Source organism: Stegostoma tigrinum, chromosome 1 (assembly GCF_030684315.1).
Source record: "Stegostoma tigrinum isolate sSteTig4 chromosome 1, sSteTig4.hap1, whole genome shotgun sequence".
NCBI classification, from domain to species: domain Eukaryota; kingdom Metazoa; phylum Chordata; class Chondrichthyes; order Orectolobiformes; family Stegostomatidae; genus Stegostoma; species Stegostoma tigrinum.
Genome location: NC_081354.1, coordinates 40,899,229 through 40,914,509, shown reverse-complemented (window position 1 = coordinate 40,914,509; position 15,281 = coordinate 40,899,229). Strand labels below are relative to the sequence as shown.

At 41.3% G+C, this 15,281-nt stretch overlaps 1 protein-coding gene across 2 annotated transcripts in view; it reads left to right on the top strand.

Annotated features, from left to right (window-relative positions):
• The window catches only part of LOC125454629 (tryptophan 2,3-dioxygenase-like), an 85,648-nt gene extending 70,796 nt beyond the window's left edge, over positions 1-14,852 (top strand). The window contains exons 9-12 of one of the 2 annotated variants that reach the window (XM_048536031.1): positions 2,001-2,058; positions 2,886-2,965; positions 3,059-3,149; positions 14,042-14,852. In XM_048536031.1, the coding sequence (XP_048391988.1) occupies positions 2,001-2,058; positions 2,886-2,965; positions 3,059-3,149; positions 14,042-14,195 (383 nt within the window). In that variant the 3' untranslated portion in view covers positions 14,196-14,852. The remainder of the gene's footprint in view (positions 1-2,000; positions 2,059-2,885; positions 2,966-3,058; positions 3,150-14,041) is intronic. The other variant, XM_048536889.1, reaches the window with a different exon arrangement.
• The last annotated feature ends 429 nt before the right edge of the window (positions 14,853-15,281 follow it).

Sequence of the window (15,281 nt, the reverse complement as noted above, 5' to 3'; positions counted from 1 at the left end):
ACTTGATTTTCTGGATCAGCCAGAAAATAAGGGACCTTGTCAAGTGCATTTGTCAAGATAATGTAAACAACATCTACTGCTCTATCCTCATCAATCATCTTTGTTAATTTCTCAAAAAACTGAAGACAAGACACCCTCTGCACAAAGCTTTACTGACTATATCAAATAAGAGCATTCTTTGGGGGGAGGACACAAAGTATAGAAGGGAATGTGGTAGAAGGGGATTGGTCAGGTCCCAAGCAGGTGATCGAGAGTCAGGATCAGATCTGGAGTGCTAGGAGTCACCTTTGATGGTGGGGGAGGGTGTTGGCAGATTCCAGGGTGGAGAGTCTCAGGGCAGGCAATGAATGGCCAGTCCTGGGATAGAGGCAGTGTCAGGTCAGAATATGGATGGTGTAAGGGGTCTGGATGATGAGTAGTTGATGGAATGTGTGACAGTTTAAGGGGGGGTGATGTCAGTTAAACTAATTACTGATCTAACTTTTACTGAGTAGCTACTGACTTAACTGCACCCTCCAAATCCTCTGATGTAAATTGATACTCTCAGAAGGTTCCAAGGATAGTAGAATTGCTCAATGGGTGCTTCAGTTTTTGGGACAATTCCTTAAGAATCTGTTATCCTGGAGATTCAGCAGGGACCTCAGTCACAACTGTATCTATATTTCAGAAACTATTATCTGCCCATCAGAAAATGTGGACCATCAAAGAAACATTACAGTGAAGGAGGCCATTTGGTCTGTTGTTCAAGCACTGGCTTTTAAATAAAGGATATTTACCAAGTACCAATCTTCTACTTTATGCCCATACCTTGCATACTATTTCTATCCAAATAGTCTCAAATATCTCAATAGAACAAGCTTCCACCAGTGCCATCCAGGCAGTGTGTCTGAACCTTATCAACTTGCTGCGTAAGAGTTCTTTTTTTGCAACACATTTGCTTCTTTTTCACATCACTTTAAATTTATAAACTTTTCATTCTTATTCTTTTTATGAGCAGGAAAAGCTTCTTCCTATCTACTTTATGCAGCCTGCTCATGATTTTGAAAACTGCTATCAAACCTCTTCTCAGCCTCCTTCTCTCCCAGGTGAATAGGCCTAACTTCTTCAATCTATCCCCATAACTGAAGTTTCTCATTCCTGGAACCATGGTTGTCAATTGCTTCTCCATTGTCCACAAAGCATTCACATTTTTCCCATAATGTGGCACCAACAATTACACACGATATTCCAGCTGAGATCTCACAAGTGTCCTGGACAAGCTCAGTGGCAGTAACCTGCATGTGTATCCTTGGTCTCCAATAATAAAAGCCGAAGACACTACATGCTTTGTTAACTGGTCTCTCGATCTGTTCTGCTGCCTTCAACAATCTGTACACATGTACACCCAGGTCCCCCTGCAGCACAGTGGCATAGGGTTAGCACTGCTGCTTCACAGCACTGGGGATCCGGGTTCAATTCCAGCCTTCGGTGACTATTTGTGTGGAGTTTGCGCATTCTCCCTGTGTCTGCGTGGGTTTCCTCCAGGTGCTCTGATTTCCTCCCACTGTGCAAAGATGTGCAGGTTGAGTGGATTGGCCATGCTAAATTACCTATAATGTTCAGGGAAGTGTAGATTAGGGGGATAGGTCTGGGTGGGATGCTCTGAGGTTCAGTGTGGAGGTTCAGCCTCACAAAATAAAATTAAAGTGATCATTGGGCCATTGTTAATGTTGGTGAAAATGAATCCTGCCAGCCTTGAATGGATAACTTAGCTATTTGTCCAGAAAAGTCTTTACAGTAGGAAAAAAGCAATTTTTCAGTGGCTAAGTAACGGGGGCATTTTAACTGTCCACCTACCCAGTATCTGTGAGGTAGGTAGAGTTAAAATTTATTTAGCTGTCGTATTCTCCATTTCCAAATAGATATTTTAATTTCATTATTTTTATCAAATCCTACGTGAGATATTAGTTAGTCTGAGAGAGATTTTACCATTGCTAACTGTTGTACTTTTATCTTATCAGGGGAACGGAGAATATCATATAAGGCATTGCAGGGGGCCCTCATGATTTACTTTTACAGGTTAGTAAAACCAAACATACTACCGTAGAAGGGCTGAGTGATTGAGTGAAACCGCATTTTGTTTTCTCATCTCTGGGACTTCTGTTCAAATCCAATTTAAACTGATTCAATAAAAGTACTGTTGTTTATTGTTGGGGCTCCAAAAGGTAATGGAAAATCACAGGCTGCAAATGTTTTGAGAGTGCTGGTCATCTGTGGAAGGACAGGAGTGTGAAAATTGTAATTAAATGAATTTGGATATCCCAAATAGACACTGACTGCTACAAACTAACCACAGTTTGCAATCTGAGTACACTAACAGCACTGGAAGTATTGCAAGTTCCCATAATCTTACCCAGACTGTACGGTTGCTCTCACATTAGAGAAAGACAACTGGTGGTTGGTTGAGCCTAAGGGTCACCATGCCTCAGGGGAGGGGAGAGATTGAGAATGAGATTCCTTCATGGTAACCTCAGCCAGTGTAGGAAGTGAGCACACACTGCGAGATTCATTCTATGTAGTAAATCAACAGTCCAGCAAACCGAGCTAATTGACACCTCAAAATGTTCTCTCTGTGGTGTAGGTGTTAATTTTTTGGGCCCAGTGACCCTTTTTCAGAACATTTTTTTTATAATAAATCTCAAAAATTAATTTATTAATTTTCAATAAGTCTTGATGAAGCTCAAGATTTTTGTGTAGATTTCAAAGAGAAGTAGAGTTAGATGGCTTTCCCAATTTTTTGTCCATGGATGATACCTGGATTCAGAATAAAAATGCTGAGAGGTTAACTTTAAAATAGAGGTTAAACAAGAGAAGATATTCAAAATATTTACATTTTTTAACTCCAGAGAAGAACCACGTTTCCAAGTGCCATTCCAGTTGTTGAATTCCCTCATGGATATTGATGCGCTTATGACTAAATGGAGATGTAAGTTATGCTTCCAACTTCAAATTAATAACAAAACTTGTGCATGTTTCATGAAAGTAAGTCAATTTAAAACATGTTCCTACTTTTTCCAAGACAACCATGTTTGTCTGGTTCAAAGGATGATTGGAAGTAAAGCTGGCACTGGTGGTTCGTCCGGCTATCATTATTTACGTTCTACGATGAGGTAGGATAAAAGGAGAGCCTTTTTTTTCAAACTTTGTATAGGTCTTCTAATTTTTGTTGTGAAAAATTGAGCAAGTATCCATGGAAATTGCTGCTTGTTATCGGTACTTTAAATTTAGCCACTTTGTAGTGATTAATTAATAGGGTTCTTTTCTTCAATGCACAAACACTGCTGCTTTCATGAGCTATGCAGTAATACTCCCCAGGTAAATTTTACTTTAGGAACCAGGATGGTATCTGTCTGTTTGATTTATTCATTGTGGAACCCAAAATATGTTTATCTCATGTTAATTTCAGGAAAAACAGTCAATGGTACTGAGCTCCATCAGATTGCTGTATGGGTGAAGGTGAAGTCATCGTATCATTACCCTCCTGTGCTTATTATTTTGATTAATAAACAGCATAGACATCAAGAATCCACATTTCTAACCTGTATAATTCTTTTTATTTAGATTGATTGTTTGAAACAACACGTTGTGTTGTCTGACAATTGAAACATCTGTCTTTCAGTTTTCAACTTGAAATCATGAATTTACATTCTTCAAATATTAGGTGTTTTTGGAGCAAAATATGCAGAGGAAGAAAGTGAGTGAATATGACAGTTGGACTGTTGATAGCTGATTAAATGAATGTGTTGGTGTTGGGAAAGTGTACGAAGGGATTACACTATAGAAGGTCTCAAACATTGCGAGTAGCTAAAGAGTGCTTTCTCTGGCATTCAGGCTGACATTATAAATCTTCAAAGGAACAACAACTTAAACTCCATGAGAAATGGGTGCCAATAGGTTGGGCAAGGGACTCTGATTGGTGGAGAGGCATTGCCACCTAGTAAAGAAGTAACTGAAGACAAAGAAACCAAAAGAACTGCAGATGCTGGAAATCTGAAACAAAAATAGAAATGGTTAGAAAATATCAGCAGGTCAGGCAGCATCTGTGAGAGAAATCAGAGTTAACATGTTGGGTCCAGTGACTCCTCTTCAGAATTGATGATAGCTAGGAAAAGGATGGTTTTATACTGAAGAAGGGCTGGGGTAGGGAGGGGGAGTAAACAATAGGTTGAGATAGTGCCCAAAGAGAGGAAAACCATTGGACAGACAAAGAAGTGGTTAAAGATCAGATCGTGGGAATGAATAGCCGTTAGTGGGGACTATTAGCGACCTTTGGGTAGTGTGCGGTAGCAGCCCACTTGATGCCAAGGCCTGTTGTGTGGATGTGAGGCAAAGCATGGGGAAAGATGCTCCAACCCCGAAGTTTTTGAACTTGACATTAAGAACTGAGGGCTACAGAGTTCCTAAGCAGAAAATAAGCTGCTGTTCTTCCAGCTGTCTTCACAGGAGCTCTAAAGCAAACCTGAGGTTGCAACCAATTGGAAGCTCAGGGTCTTCTTTGCAGTTAGAAAGTAGGTGTTCTATGTATCCATCATCCAGTCTGCACTGTTTCTCCAATGTACAGGAGGCCACATTTAAGCAGAAATACTGTAGATTACATTGAGCAAAACACCTCAGAACACCTATATTCTGTCAGTGAAAAAAGACTCTGAGCTTCCAGGTGCTTGCCACTTCAACACATTTTGTGGCCAAAATCTCCTTGTCAGGTTCGCTGCAGAAGCTCAGCAAAAGCTAGAAGACAGCACCTCATTTTCCACTTGGGATCTCTGTGCCTTCTGGGCTTAATGTCAAGTTTAACAATGTTAGAGCTCGAGCACCTTTCCCCTACCCCACACGCTAGGCCTTGGCATCAACTAGGCTGTTACCACACACTGTTTATTGTCAGTCACTATCAGTTCCCATTAACTTTTCCAGGCTAAACTTTAACCATAAATAACAAGGTGTGGAGCTGGATGAACGCAGCAGGCTAAGCAGCATCACAAGTGCGGGAAAGCTAATGTTTTGGGTCTGGACGCTTCAGAAATGGAGCAGAAATGCAGCATTTCTGAAGAAGGGTCCAGATACGAAACATCTGCTTTCCTGCTCCTGTGATGCTGCTTGGCCTGCTGTGTTCATCCAGCCCTACATCTTGTTATCTTAAATTCTCCAGCATCGGCAGTTCCTACTATCTCTAAACTTGAACCATTCCTTTGCCTGGATAACTATTTTCCACACTCTTTAGGCTCTATTTCCATCTATCATTTACTCTTCTCTGACCCCATCCCATATTCTGTGTTTAAAAAAAAGTCCTTTTCCTAGATAGCTTTTAAGCTTTTGCGTAAATTCAAAGTAGGCAAATTCACTCTGATTGATTAAATCATTGTTACCTGGAATGCACGACGGAATGTTTGTCTCCCACCCTTTCTCTTGCTGTAAAATGTGCGATATAATGCATGGACATGTTCTTTGTTTCAGTAAAGGACAAAAAGGTATGCATTTGAATATCTGTAGCTTCTGGCGGACATATGTCTATCACACATTGAGCCCAAGTGATCAACTTAAATTGGTAATTATTGTAATTCTAATTGGTAGCACAATCTCAGAATATAGGGTAGACCGTTTAGGAGAGGCGAGGAAACATTTCTTCAAAGTGTAGTTTATCTGTGGAATTCTCTACCACAGAGGCTATGAGGCCACATCACTGAATATATTCGAGAAAGATCTAATTAAAGTTTTAAACATTAATGACATAGAAGACAGAGAAAGGAGGAAAATGGCATTGAGATAAAGGAACAGCCATGATCATTGTGAATGACAGAACAGATTCAAAGGGCTGAATGGTTTACTCCTGCTCCTAGTTTCTGTACATCCAGTTTTAATTGATATTGCTTAGAAAGTACTGATCAATCATGCAAGCACATCTCATGTTGCACATTATGGGGTCTTAATGGAATCTGAGTGATGTGGGGATATGACGAGATTTGGGTCAGAATTGGATGGGAATTCTGGTATTCCCTATCTTGATATTGGGAGCATTTTACTTCATATTTTATGTTTTTGCCATACGGTGAGGTGAGTTTCTCTTTTGGCAACAGTGAGTTGCCAATGAAGAGAGCTATTAGCTCATCAAAACTCATCTGTTCAATTTTCAATTTTCTATCTTACCAAACACACCAAATAAGATCGATAATGAGAATTCTCAATGTGGAACTCAAGAGTGGGTAGCTGGTGACTTCAGCTATTATTATTTCAGCAAGGCGTTTGATAAGGTTCCCCACAATAGGCTATGTACAAAATGCGGAGGAATGGAATTGTGGGAGATATAGCAGTTTGCATCGGAAATTGGCTTGCTGAAAGAAGACAGAGGGTGGTAGTTGATGGGAAATGTTCATCCTGGAGACCAGTTACTAGTGGTGTACCGCAAGGGTCGGTGTTGGGTCCACTGCTGTTTCTCATTTTTATAAATGACCTGGATGAGGGCGTAGAAGGATGAGTTAGTAAATTTGCAGACGACACTAAGGTCGGTGGAGTTGTGGATAGTGACGAAGGATGCTGTAGGTTGCAGAGAGACATAGATAAGCTGCAGAGCTGGGCTGAGAGGTGGCAAATGGAGTTTAATGCGGACAAGTGTGGGGTGATGCACTTTGGTAGGAGTAACCAGAAGGCAAAGTACTGGGCCAATGGTAAGATTCTTAGCAGTGTAGATGAGCAGAGAGATCTCGGTGTCCAAGTACACAGATCCTTGAAAGTTGCCACCCAGGTTGACAGGGCTGTTAAGAAGGCATACAGTGTTTTAGCTTTTATTTATAGAGGGATCTAGTTCCGCAACCAAGAGGTTAGGCTGCAGCTGTACAAAACTCTGGTGCGGCTGCACTTTAGTATTGTGTATAGTTCCGGTCACCGCATTATAAGAAGGATGTGGAAGCTTTGGAAAGGGTGCAGAGGAGATTTACTAGGATGTTGCCTGGTATGGAGGGAAGGCCTTACGAGGAAAGGCTGAGGGACTTGAGGCTGTTTCCATTAGAGAGAAGAAGGTTGAGAGGTGACTTAATTGAAACATAAAATAATCAGAGGGTTAGATAGGGTGGATAGGGAGAGCCTTTTTCCTAGGATGGTGACGGCGAGCACAAGGGGGCATAGCTTTAAATCGAGGGGTGAAAGATATAGGACAGATGTCAGAAGTAGTTTCTTTACTCAGCGAGTAGTAAGGGAATGGACGCTTTGCCTGCAATGGTAGTAGATTCACCAACTTTAGGTACATTTAAGTTGTCATTGGACAAGCATATGGACGTACATGGAATAGTGTAGGTTAGATGGGCTTCAGATCGGTATGACAGGTCCGCACAACATTGAGGGCCGAAGGGCCTGTACTGTGCTGTAATGTTCTATGTTCTATGTTCTATGCTCTATGTTCTATGTTCAGCTCATCATTGGCTGTGTACAGCTGGTGTGTTGGTCACCCAGTGCCAACATTTCAGGCATGCTGCATGGGTATCAGCCACACACACACCTCACATCCACAGTCATTGCCATTCAACATGTGCCAGCCTCTAAGATTCCTCAAGATACATCTCCAATCAAATTCCAGGACTCTTCTCTAAGTCAGTGCTGAACTTCAGGCTACTCTGGCAACTTTCATTGTCATGATGCTGCAAGGACACTGTGTGCTTAGGAACATAGATGTGACCAGTTGAATGTCTAGGATCTTTGTTTGCTGTCATACTTCTCACTCATTCTGAGCCTCCCTGGAGGTTCGTAGCATCCTGACTTCCTTGCCTTGCCTTTTGCACTTATTATAATGCTTAAAATACTTCTGCTCTGTCTTGATGTTTAGTATTTAAAAAAAAGGCCAGGAATCTCCTCATGGTTGTTAGCAGTCTTCAGTCAAATGAAGGAAGATAGTCTTCAGTCAGGATACCCTGGCACAGTAAATTGAGGATAAGTCCAATATGTTTCAGACTACCAGGGTGGCCAGAGTCAGAACATGCTCAATGTAAAGGGTGAAAAGCCCAATATCAAGTAGCCTATTATCTGTCTTGAATCTTTCTGACCTTTTGTGGCTGTTTTTCTCTTGCATGGAGAGAGTGGCAAGTATTAGGAAAGATGAAAGTGTACGTCACTTTTGGTGCAGAGGAGACAGACGCAAAGTGCATGCAGAATTAGTTGTGTTGGGGCTAGAGTGGTGAGAGCAAGTTCGAAAGAATTTACAGGCAATAGTGAATGTAGTCAGCATGAGCCTTGGTAGGAGGTGGGTACAGTAGCAGAATAGAGTGTGTGTGAGATTTTGGGGAGAAGATTGTGGAACTTATGCTGGAGAGTTGACAGCGTTCGCCTTCTTTCTTTGGCCATTTCTCCATATGATTCAGACTGCACTGATCTGGTTATCAACCACAACCCAGGCTGGCATAGTGTGCACGGTGTAGAGTTGGATGAACACAGCAGGCCGAGCAGCATCAGAGGAGCAGGAAAGCTGATGTTTTGGGTTGCGACCCTTCTTCTGCTCCTCTGATGCTGCTTGGCCTGCTGTGTTCATCCAGCTCTACACCGTGTTATCTCAGATTCTCCAGCGTCGGCAGTTCCTACTATCTGTCACATAGTTTGCAGGTGTGGTCACCACTGCTGCTCCTGGGTAAAAACGGTGTCTCCTCTCGAGGATGCACAGCTCTGTTCAAAGGACCTTGAGGTCCTTTGCTGCAAAGTAGGTGCCAACTTCCCTTTCTGCTGTGTCATGGACAAATATCAGGAACCATGCTTCATACTAACAGTGCTTCTGTAGGTGCACAACAGGCTATTAAACATGGTTTCGGGAGTAAAGAATACCATCCTTTCAGTGTGTGGTCAATTTTAGTAGGAGTAACACATGATGAGATGGTGATAGAACCAGATGTGAGGGACATCATTATTATGAAATAGATAGTTAATGAGCTACATTTAGTAAGATCTGTTGAGAATTCCTCCTTAAAAAAAAGATGCAATTCGCAATTAACTAAAAGGAAATGATAAAATTAAGTCTCATATTTTGAATTCTGTGAACAGTCAAAAGGACGTGCTCTTTGATACGATGATCTTATCGATTCTAAGTGTAAGTAGAGGGTTCCTTTTCGGATTGGAGACCTGTGACCAATGGTGGTTCACCAGGATCAGTTCTCAGTCCTCTTTTGTTTGTCATTTAGAACATAGAACATAGAACAGAACAGCACAGAACAGGACCTTCAGCCCACGATGTTGTGCTGACCATTGATCCTCATGTATGCACCCTCAAATTACTGTGACCATATGCATGTCCAGCAGTCTCTTAAATGTCCCCAGTGACCTTGCTTCCACAACTGCTGCTGGCAACGCATTCCATGCTCTCACAACTCGCTGTGTAAAGAACCCGCCTCTGACATCCCCTCTATACTTTCCTCGAACCAGCTTAAAACTATGACCCTTCATGTTAGCCTTTTCTGCCCTGGGAAATAGTCTCTGGCTATCAACTCTATCTATGCCTCTCATTATCTTGTATACCTCAATTAGGTCCCCTCTCCTCCTCCTTTTCTCCAATGAAAAGAGTCCGAGCTCAGTCAACCTCTCTTCATAAGATAAGCCCTCCAGTCCAGGCAGCATCCTGGTAAACCTCCTCTGAACCCTCTCCAAAGCATCCACATCTTTCCTATAATAGGGTGACCAGAACTGGACGCAGTATTCCAAGTGTGGTCTAACCAAAGTTTTATAGAGCTGCAACAAGATCTCACGACTCTTAAACTCAATGCCCCTGTTAATGAAAGCCAAAACACCATATGCTTTCTTAACAACCCTGTCCACTTGGGTGGCCATTTTAAGGGATCTATGTATCTGCACGCCAAGATCCCTCTGTTCCTCCACACTGCCAAGAATCCTATCCTTAATCCTGTACTCAGCTTTCAAATTCAACCTTCCAAAATGCATCACCTCGCATTTATCCAGGTTGAACTCCAACTGCCACCTCTCAGCCCATCTCTGCATCCTGTCAATGTCCCGCTGCAGCCTACAACAGCCCTCTATACTGTCAACAACTCCAACCTTTGTGTCATCTGCAAACTTGCTGACCCATCCTTCAATCCCCTCATTCAAGTCATTAATAAAAATTACAAAAAGTAGAGGCCCAAGGACAGAGCACTATGGAACCCCACTCACCACTGACTTCCAGGCAGAATATTTTCCTTCTACTACCACTCGCTGTCTTCTGTTGGCCAGCCAATTCTGTATCCAGACAGCTAAGTTCCCCTGTATCCCATTCCTCCTGACCTTCTGAATGAGCCTACCATGGGGAACCTTATCAAATGCCTTGCTGAAGTCCATATACACCACATCCACAGCTCGACCCTCATCAACTTTTCTAGTCACATCCTCAAAGAACTCGATAAGGTTTGTGAGGCATGAACTGCCCCTCACAAAGCCATGTTGACTGCATTTAATCAAGCCATGCTCTTCCAGATGGTCATAAATCCTATCCCTCAGAATCCTTTCTAGCACCTTGCAGACGACAGACGTGAGACTTACTGGTCTGTAATTGCCAGGGATTTCCCTATTTCCTTTCCTGAAGAGAGGAATTACATTTGCCTCTCTCCAGTCCTCAGGTATGACTCCAGTGGAGAGAGAGGATGCAAAGATCTTCGCAAGTGGCGAAGCAATTGCATTTCTCGTTTCCCAAAGCAGCCGAGGACAAATCTGGTCTGGGCCTGGCGACTTGTCAATCTTAATGTTTGACAAAAGTTTCAGCACATCAGCTTCCTCTATTTCTATCCATTCCAGCATGCACACCTGCTCTTCAAAGTTTTCATTCACTACAAAGTTCGTTTCTTTCGTAAAGACAGAAGCAAAAAACTCATTTCGGCCTTCCCCTACCTCCTCAGACTCCACACACAAGTTCCCTATGCTATCCCTGATCAGCCCTACTCTTTCTTTGATCGTTCTCTTATTCCTCACATAAGTGTAAAATGCCTTTGTGTTCTCCCTAATCCGTTCTGCCAAGCCTTTCTCGTGCCCCCTCCTGCTCTCCTCACGCCATTTTTGAGCTCTTTCCTCGCCTGCCTGTAATCCTCAAGAGCTGAGCTTGACCCTAGCTTCCTCCACCTTATGTAAGCTACCTTCTTTCTTTTGATGAGATGCTTCACCGCTCTCGTCATCCAAGGTTCCTTTATCTTACCCCTTCTTGCCTGTCTCAGAGGGACATATTTATTCATCAGTCGCAACAACTGTTCCTTAAACAGTCTCCACATGTCTATAGTGCCTTTACCATGGAACAATTGCTCCCAGTCCATGCTTCCTAACTCATGTCTAACCACATCATAGTTTCCTCTTACCCAATTAAATATCCTCCCATTTTGCCTAATCCTCTCCTTCTCCATAGCTATGTAGAATGTGAGGCAGTTATGGTCACTATCACCAAAATGCTCTCCCACCACAAGATCTGATACCTGCCCCGGCTCGTTTCCGAGCACCAAGTCTAGAATGGCCTCTCCCCTCGTCGGCCTGTCAACATACTGAGTTAGGAAACCCTCCTGAACACACCTTACAAAAACAGCTCCATTCAAATCTTCTGCTCGAAGGAGGTTCCAATCAATATTGGGAAAGTTAAAGTCACCCATTACAACAACCCTACTACATCCGCACTTTTCCAAAATCTGCCGACCTATGCTTTCTTCAATCTCCCTCCTGCTATTGGGGGGCCTGTAGTAAACCCCTAACAAGGTGACTACTCCCTTGCTGTTCCTAATTTCCACCCAAACTGACTCGGCAGGCAGATCTTCCTCAACAATGGAAGCTTCTGTAACTGTGATACCCTCTCTGATTAGAGTGCTACACCCCCTCTTCTTTATCCCCCCTCCCTATTCTTTTTAAATGCTCTAAACCCTGGAACATCCAGCAACCATTCCTGCCCATGAGAAACCCATGTCTCTGTTATGGCCACATCATAGCACCAGGTATATAAATGATTTGCATGAGAATATAGAAGACATGGTTAGAAAGTTTGCACAGGGGTAGGGCTTATGCAATTATTGGTAGGGCCTTAGTTGGTGTTGTAGAACAGAGGGACTGAGGAGTACATGCACACAATTCTTTGAAATTTGCATCACATATAGACAGGATGGTTAAAAAGGCATTTGGCACACTTGCCTTCATTGCTCAGTCTTTGAGTATGGAAGTTGTGAAGTCATGTTGAGGTTGTACACAACGTTGGCAAGGCCTCTTCTGGAATACTCTGTCCAGTTCTGGTTACCCAGATGTAGGCAGGATATTATCAAGCTGGAGAGGGCTTAAGAGATTTACCAGGATGTTGGAGGTATGGAAGGTTTGAGTTATAAAGCAAAGTTGGAGAGCTTGGACCTTTTTCACTGGAGTGTAGGAGGTTGAGAGGTGACCTGAAAGAAGTTTTTAAAATAATGAGAGATATAGATAGAGTTAATGGTAACAAAGTGTGGAGCTGGATGAACACAGCAAGCCAAGCAGCATCTTAGGAGCACAAAAGCCTGCTGCTTGGCCTGCTGTGTTCATCCAGCTCCACACTTTGTTATCTCGGATTCTCCAGCATCTGCAGTTCCCATTATCTCTGAAAACGTTAATGGTAGTTGCTCTTTCCCTAGGATGGTGGATTTCAAGAATAGGGCGCATATTTTTAAGGTGAGAGGAGAGACATTTAAAAAAGACATTGGCAAATCTTTTATAGAGTGGGTCGTTCATGTGTGGAATGAACTTCCTGAGGAAATGGTGGATGTGGGTGCAATAACAGCACTTAAAAGTCATTTGAATAAGTACATGAATAGGAAAGGTTTGGAGAGATCTGGACAAGGAGCAGCGACCAGTTTATTTTGGAATAATGTTTGGCGTGGACTGGAGGGTCTGTTTTTGTTCCCTTTAAATTTTAGTATTCTTGCAAATCTGTCCTGATAAGTGCTAGACAAAAAAAAACGTTGACAGGGTGCCTTTTTAAAACAATATTCAATTTCTATACTGTATTAGTTTTGTTGATGTAATACTTATCTTGGAAGAATTATGTTTCTGAATTCATTTTAGGGGGAAATGTTGATCGTTTAACTGAAATGCCCTAAGTACACATTAGTGACAGATTTCAGCTGTAGCCATTACTGATCTATCAGGGCAGTTCAATTTTTTTGATAAAGTTGTCAACAGGTAACTATTTTCTTCATCAGAAGGGCCTTTGGGATGTCCAAATGCGAATAAACATTTTTACACATAACCTTCATTTTTACCGTCCCTTACACCATTCCCTCAAACTTCCATTCCCAGCCACCTAAACATTTTTGAAATGAGTTCTTGCTGAGGTTTTGACAGTCAAATTTGGGGACAGAATTCACTTCAACAATAGATTATATAAGACTTAGAATTTCAGGATTGCCACTAAGGGAAATTCTAATCTTCTAAGGAGGTCTCGAATCAATTATTTGCTTTATCCAAATAAACAGCATTCTCCCAGTCATTAAGTAAGTTTGGTGTTTTCCTTGAAGTGATTCCTGCCAAATAAGATCAGCATTTATCTGAAACCATGAGTTTACAAGAAGTGAATTTTGAAAAGAAGTTCCAATGCCTTTTCCTTGACCTTTTTAAACACATAATCCAAATAGCCACAATACTTTAAATGTGACTTCCACAACAATGATTAAATATGACATGTTCACAAAAAAGGGAGGCTGGAAAGAAGGAAGGCAGCCTGGCATCTGTCTGGCATAAAGCGGGTACCACCATTGAGGGCACCGATGATACTTCTCCTGTCTTCCTCTTTCCCTGTCCCTGAGGTCCCACTCTGGTCTCATTAAGACTATCCACAGCATATTATTACGCAGGGTAGCTGGATTTCATATTGTATTAAGTGCTGGCTGATTTTTAGAATGATTCGGGGTGTGTGGGATATCACGTATGTTCCCCACTTGTAAATTCTCTTCCATGAAGTTATTATTGTTCTCCATAAGATGCAACTGACCTGTTGAGTGTTACCAGAGTTTTCTGAGTAAAACGTTTTTTTGTTCTTTTTGATTTTCTATTTCAGTGATCGATATAAAGTGTTTGTTGACCTGTTCAACCTTGCAACTTTCTTGGTGCCAAGACAATGGATTCCAAAGCTGACCTCTTCAATTCACAAATTTTTACATACTGCAGAGTGTTGTGATAGCTCATACTTCAGTGGTGAGGAATCTGATTAAAATAGAAATCAACTCAGCATATTTTGAAAGCAAACTACACACAATTTTAAAAGATTTTTAAAGCTTTTAATGATCCATGTATGTTTTTAAATTTTAATTGGACTTGGACACAAAATCATTTTCAGTGAAAGGCTTTCACAGATCTTGGCTTTATAATTTTGTAAAGTGGGTGATAGTGGATCTCCAGCAGATTTTATACATTCCCTGATTTTCACATGCAATTACTATCACATGAACTCAATAGTACCCCTCTTTCTCAATTTGTTTCCTGTAATATATTTTACAAATGGGTAAGGTAATGTACATGTAAATCTATTTATCTAAAATATTATACACAGGATATAAAACTACCTTAATTCTTCAGGAGATGCTTATAGATTTAGTTTATATTTCATAAAGGATAATTGATTTAAAAGAGCAACACTGCTTCTAAAAAATGGATATGGCTTTTATTGACAGTTGTAAATATGTACATTAATGGAATTATTCAAAAGGCTTTTCAGATGCAAATGCATTGTATTTGTGCATCCTTTCTGAAAGGTATGCTATCAATTAAGTAAATCTAAATACCTTGATTAATGCTCTATAACCATTGACATGCCAGACAGTGTGAAGCAACATTCATTAACTACATGTTAAACTTCATCTTCAAGCTTGTCTACATTCTGATCTGATATTTGTTGGTAGAAGATCATGTCTGCTTTTAGAGTATGCAATCTTCAACACACTTCGCATTTTACAGTGTGGGTTATTGTTCCTTTATTCATTCACACAATATTGGATATACTAAAGGCCAACAATTATTCCTTTATCTCTTCAATACAACTGGGTGGCTCAGATGGCAATTTGAGAGTCAACCACATTGTTATGGATCGGTCAATCGTGATGATTTACTTCCTTAAATGCCACTAGTGAACCAGTTGATTTTTGTGTCAATCCAGGGTCCTTGTTAATATTAATTATACTAGATTTTCCATAATGCAGATGTATTTCATTATTAAAATTAAAATTCCCAGCTATTAGTACAACCACTTCAAACAAAAACCACCTACAGAGAAACTTCCATCAATTAAAGTGGAACTAGAA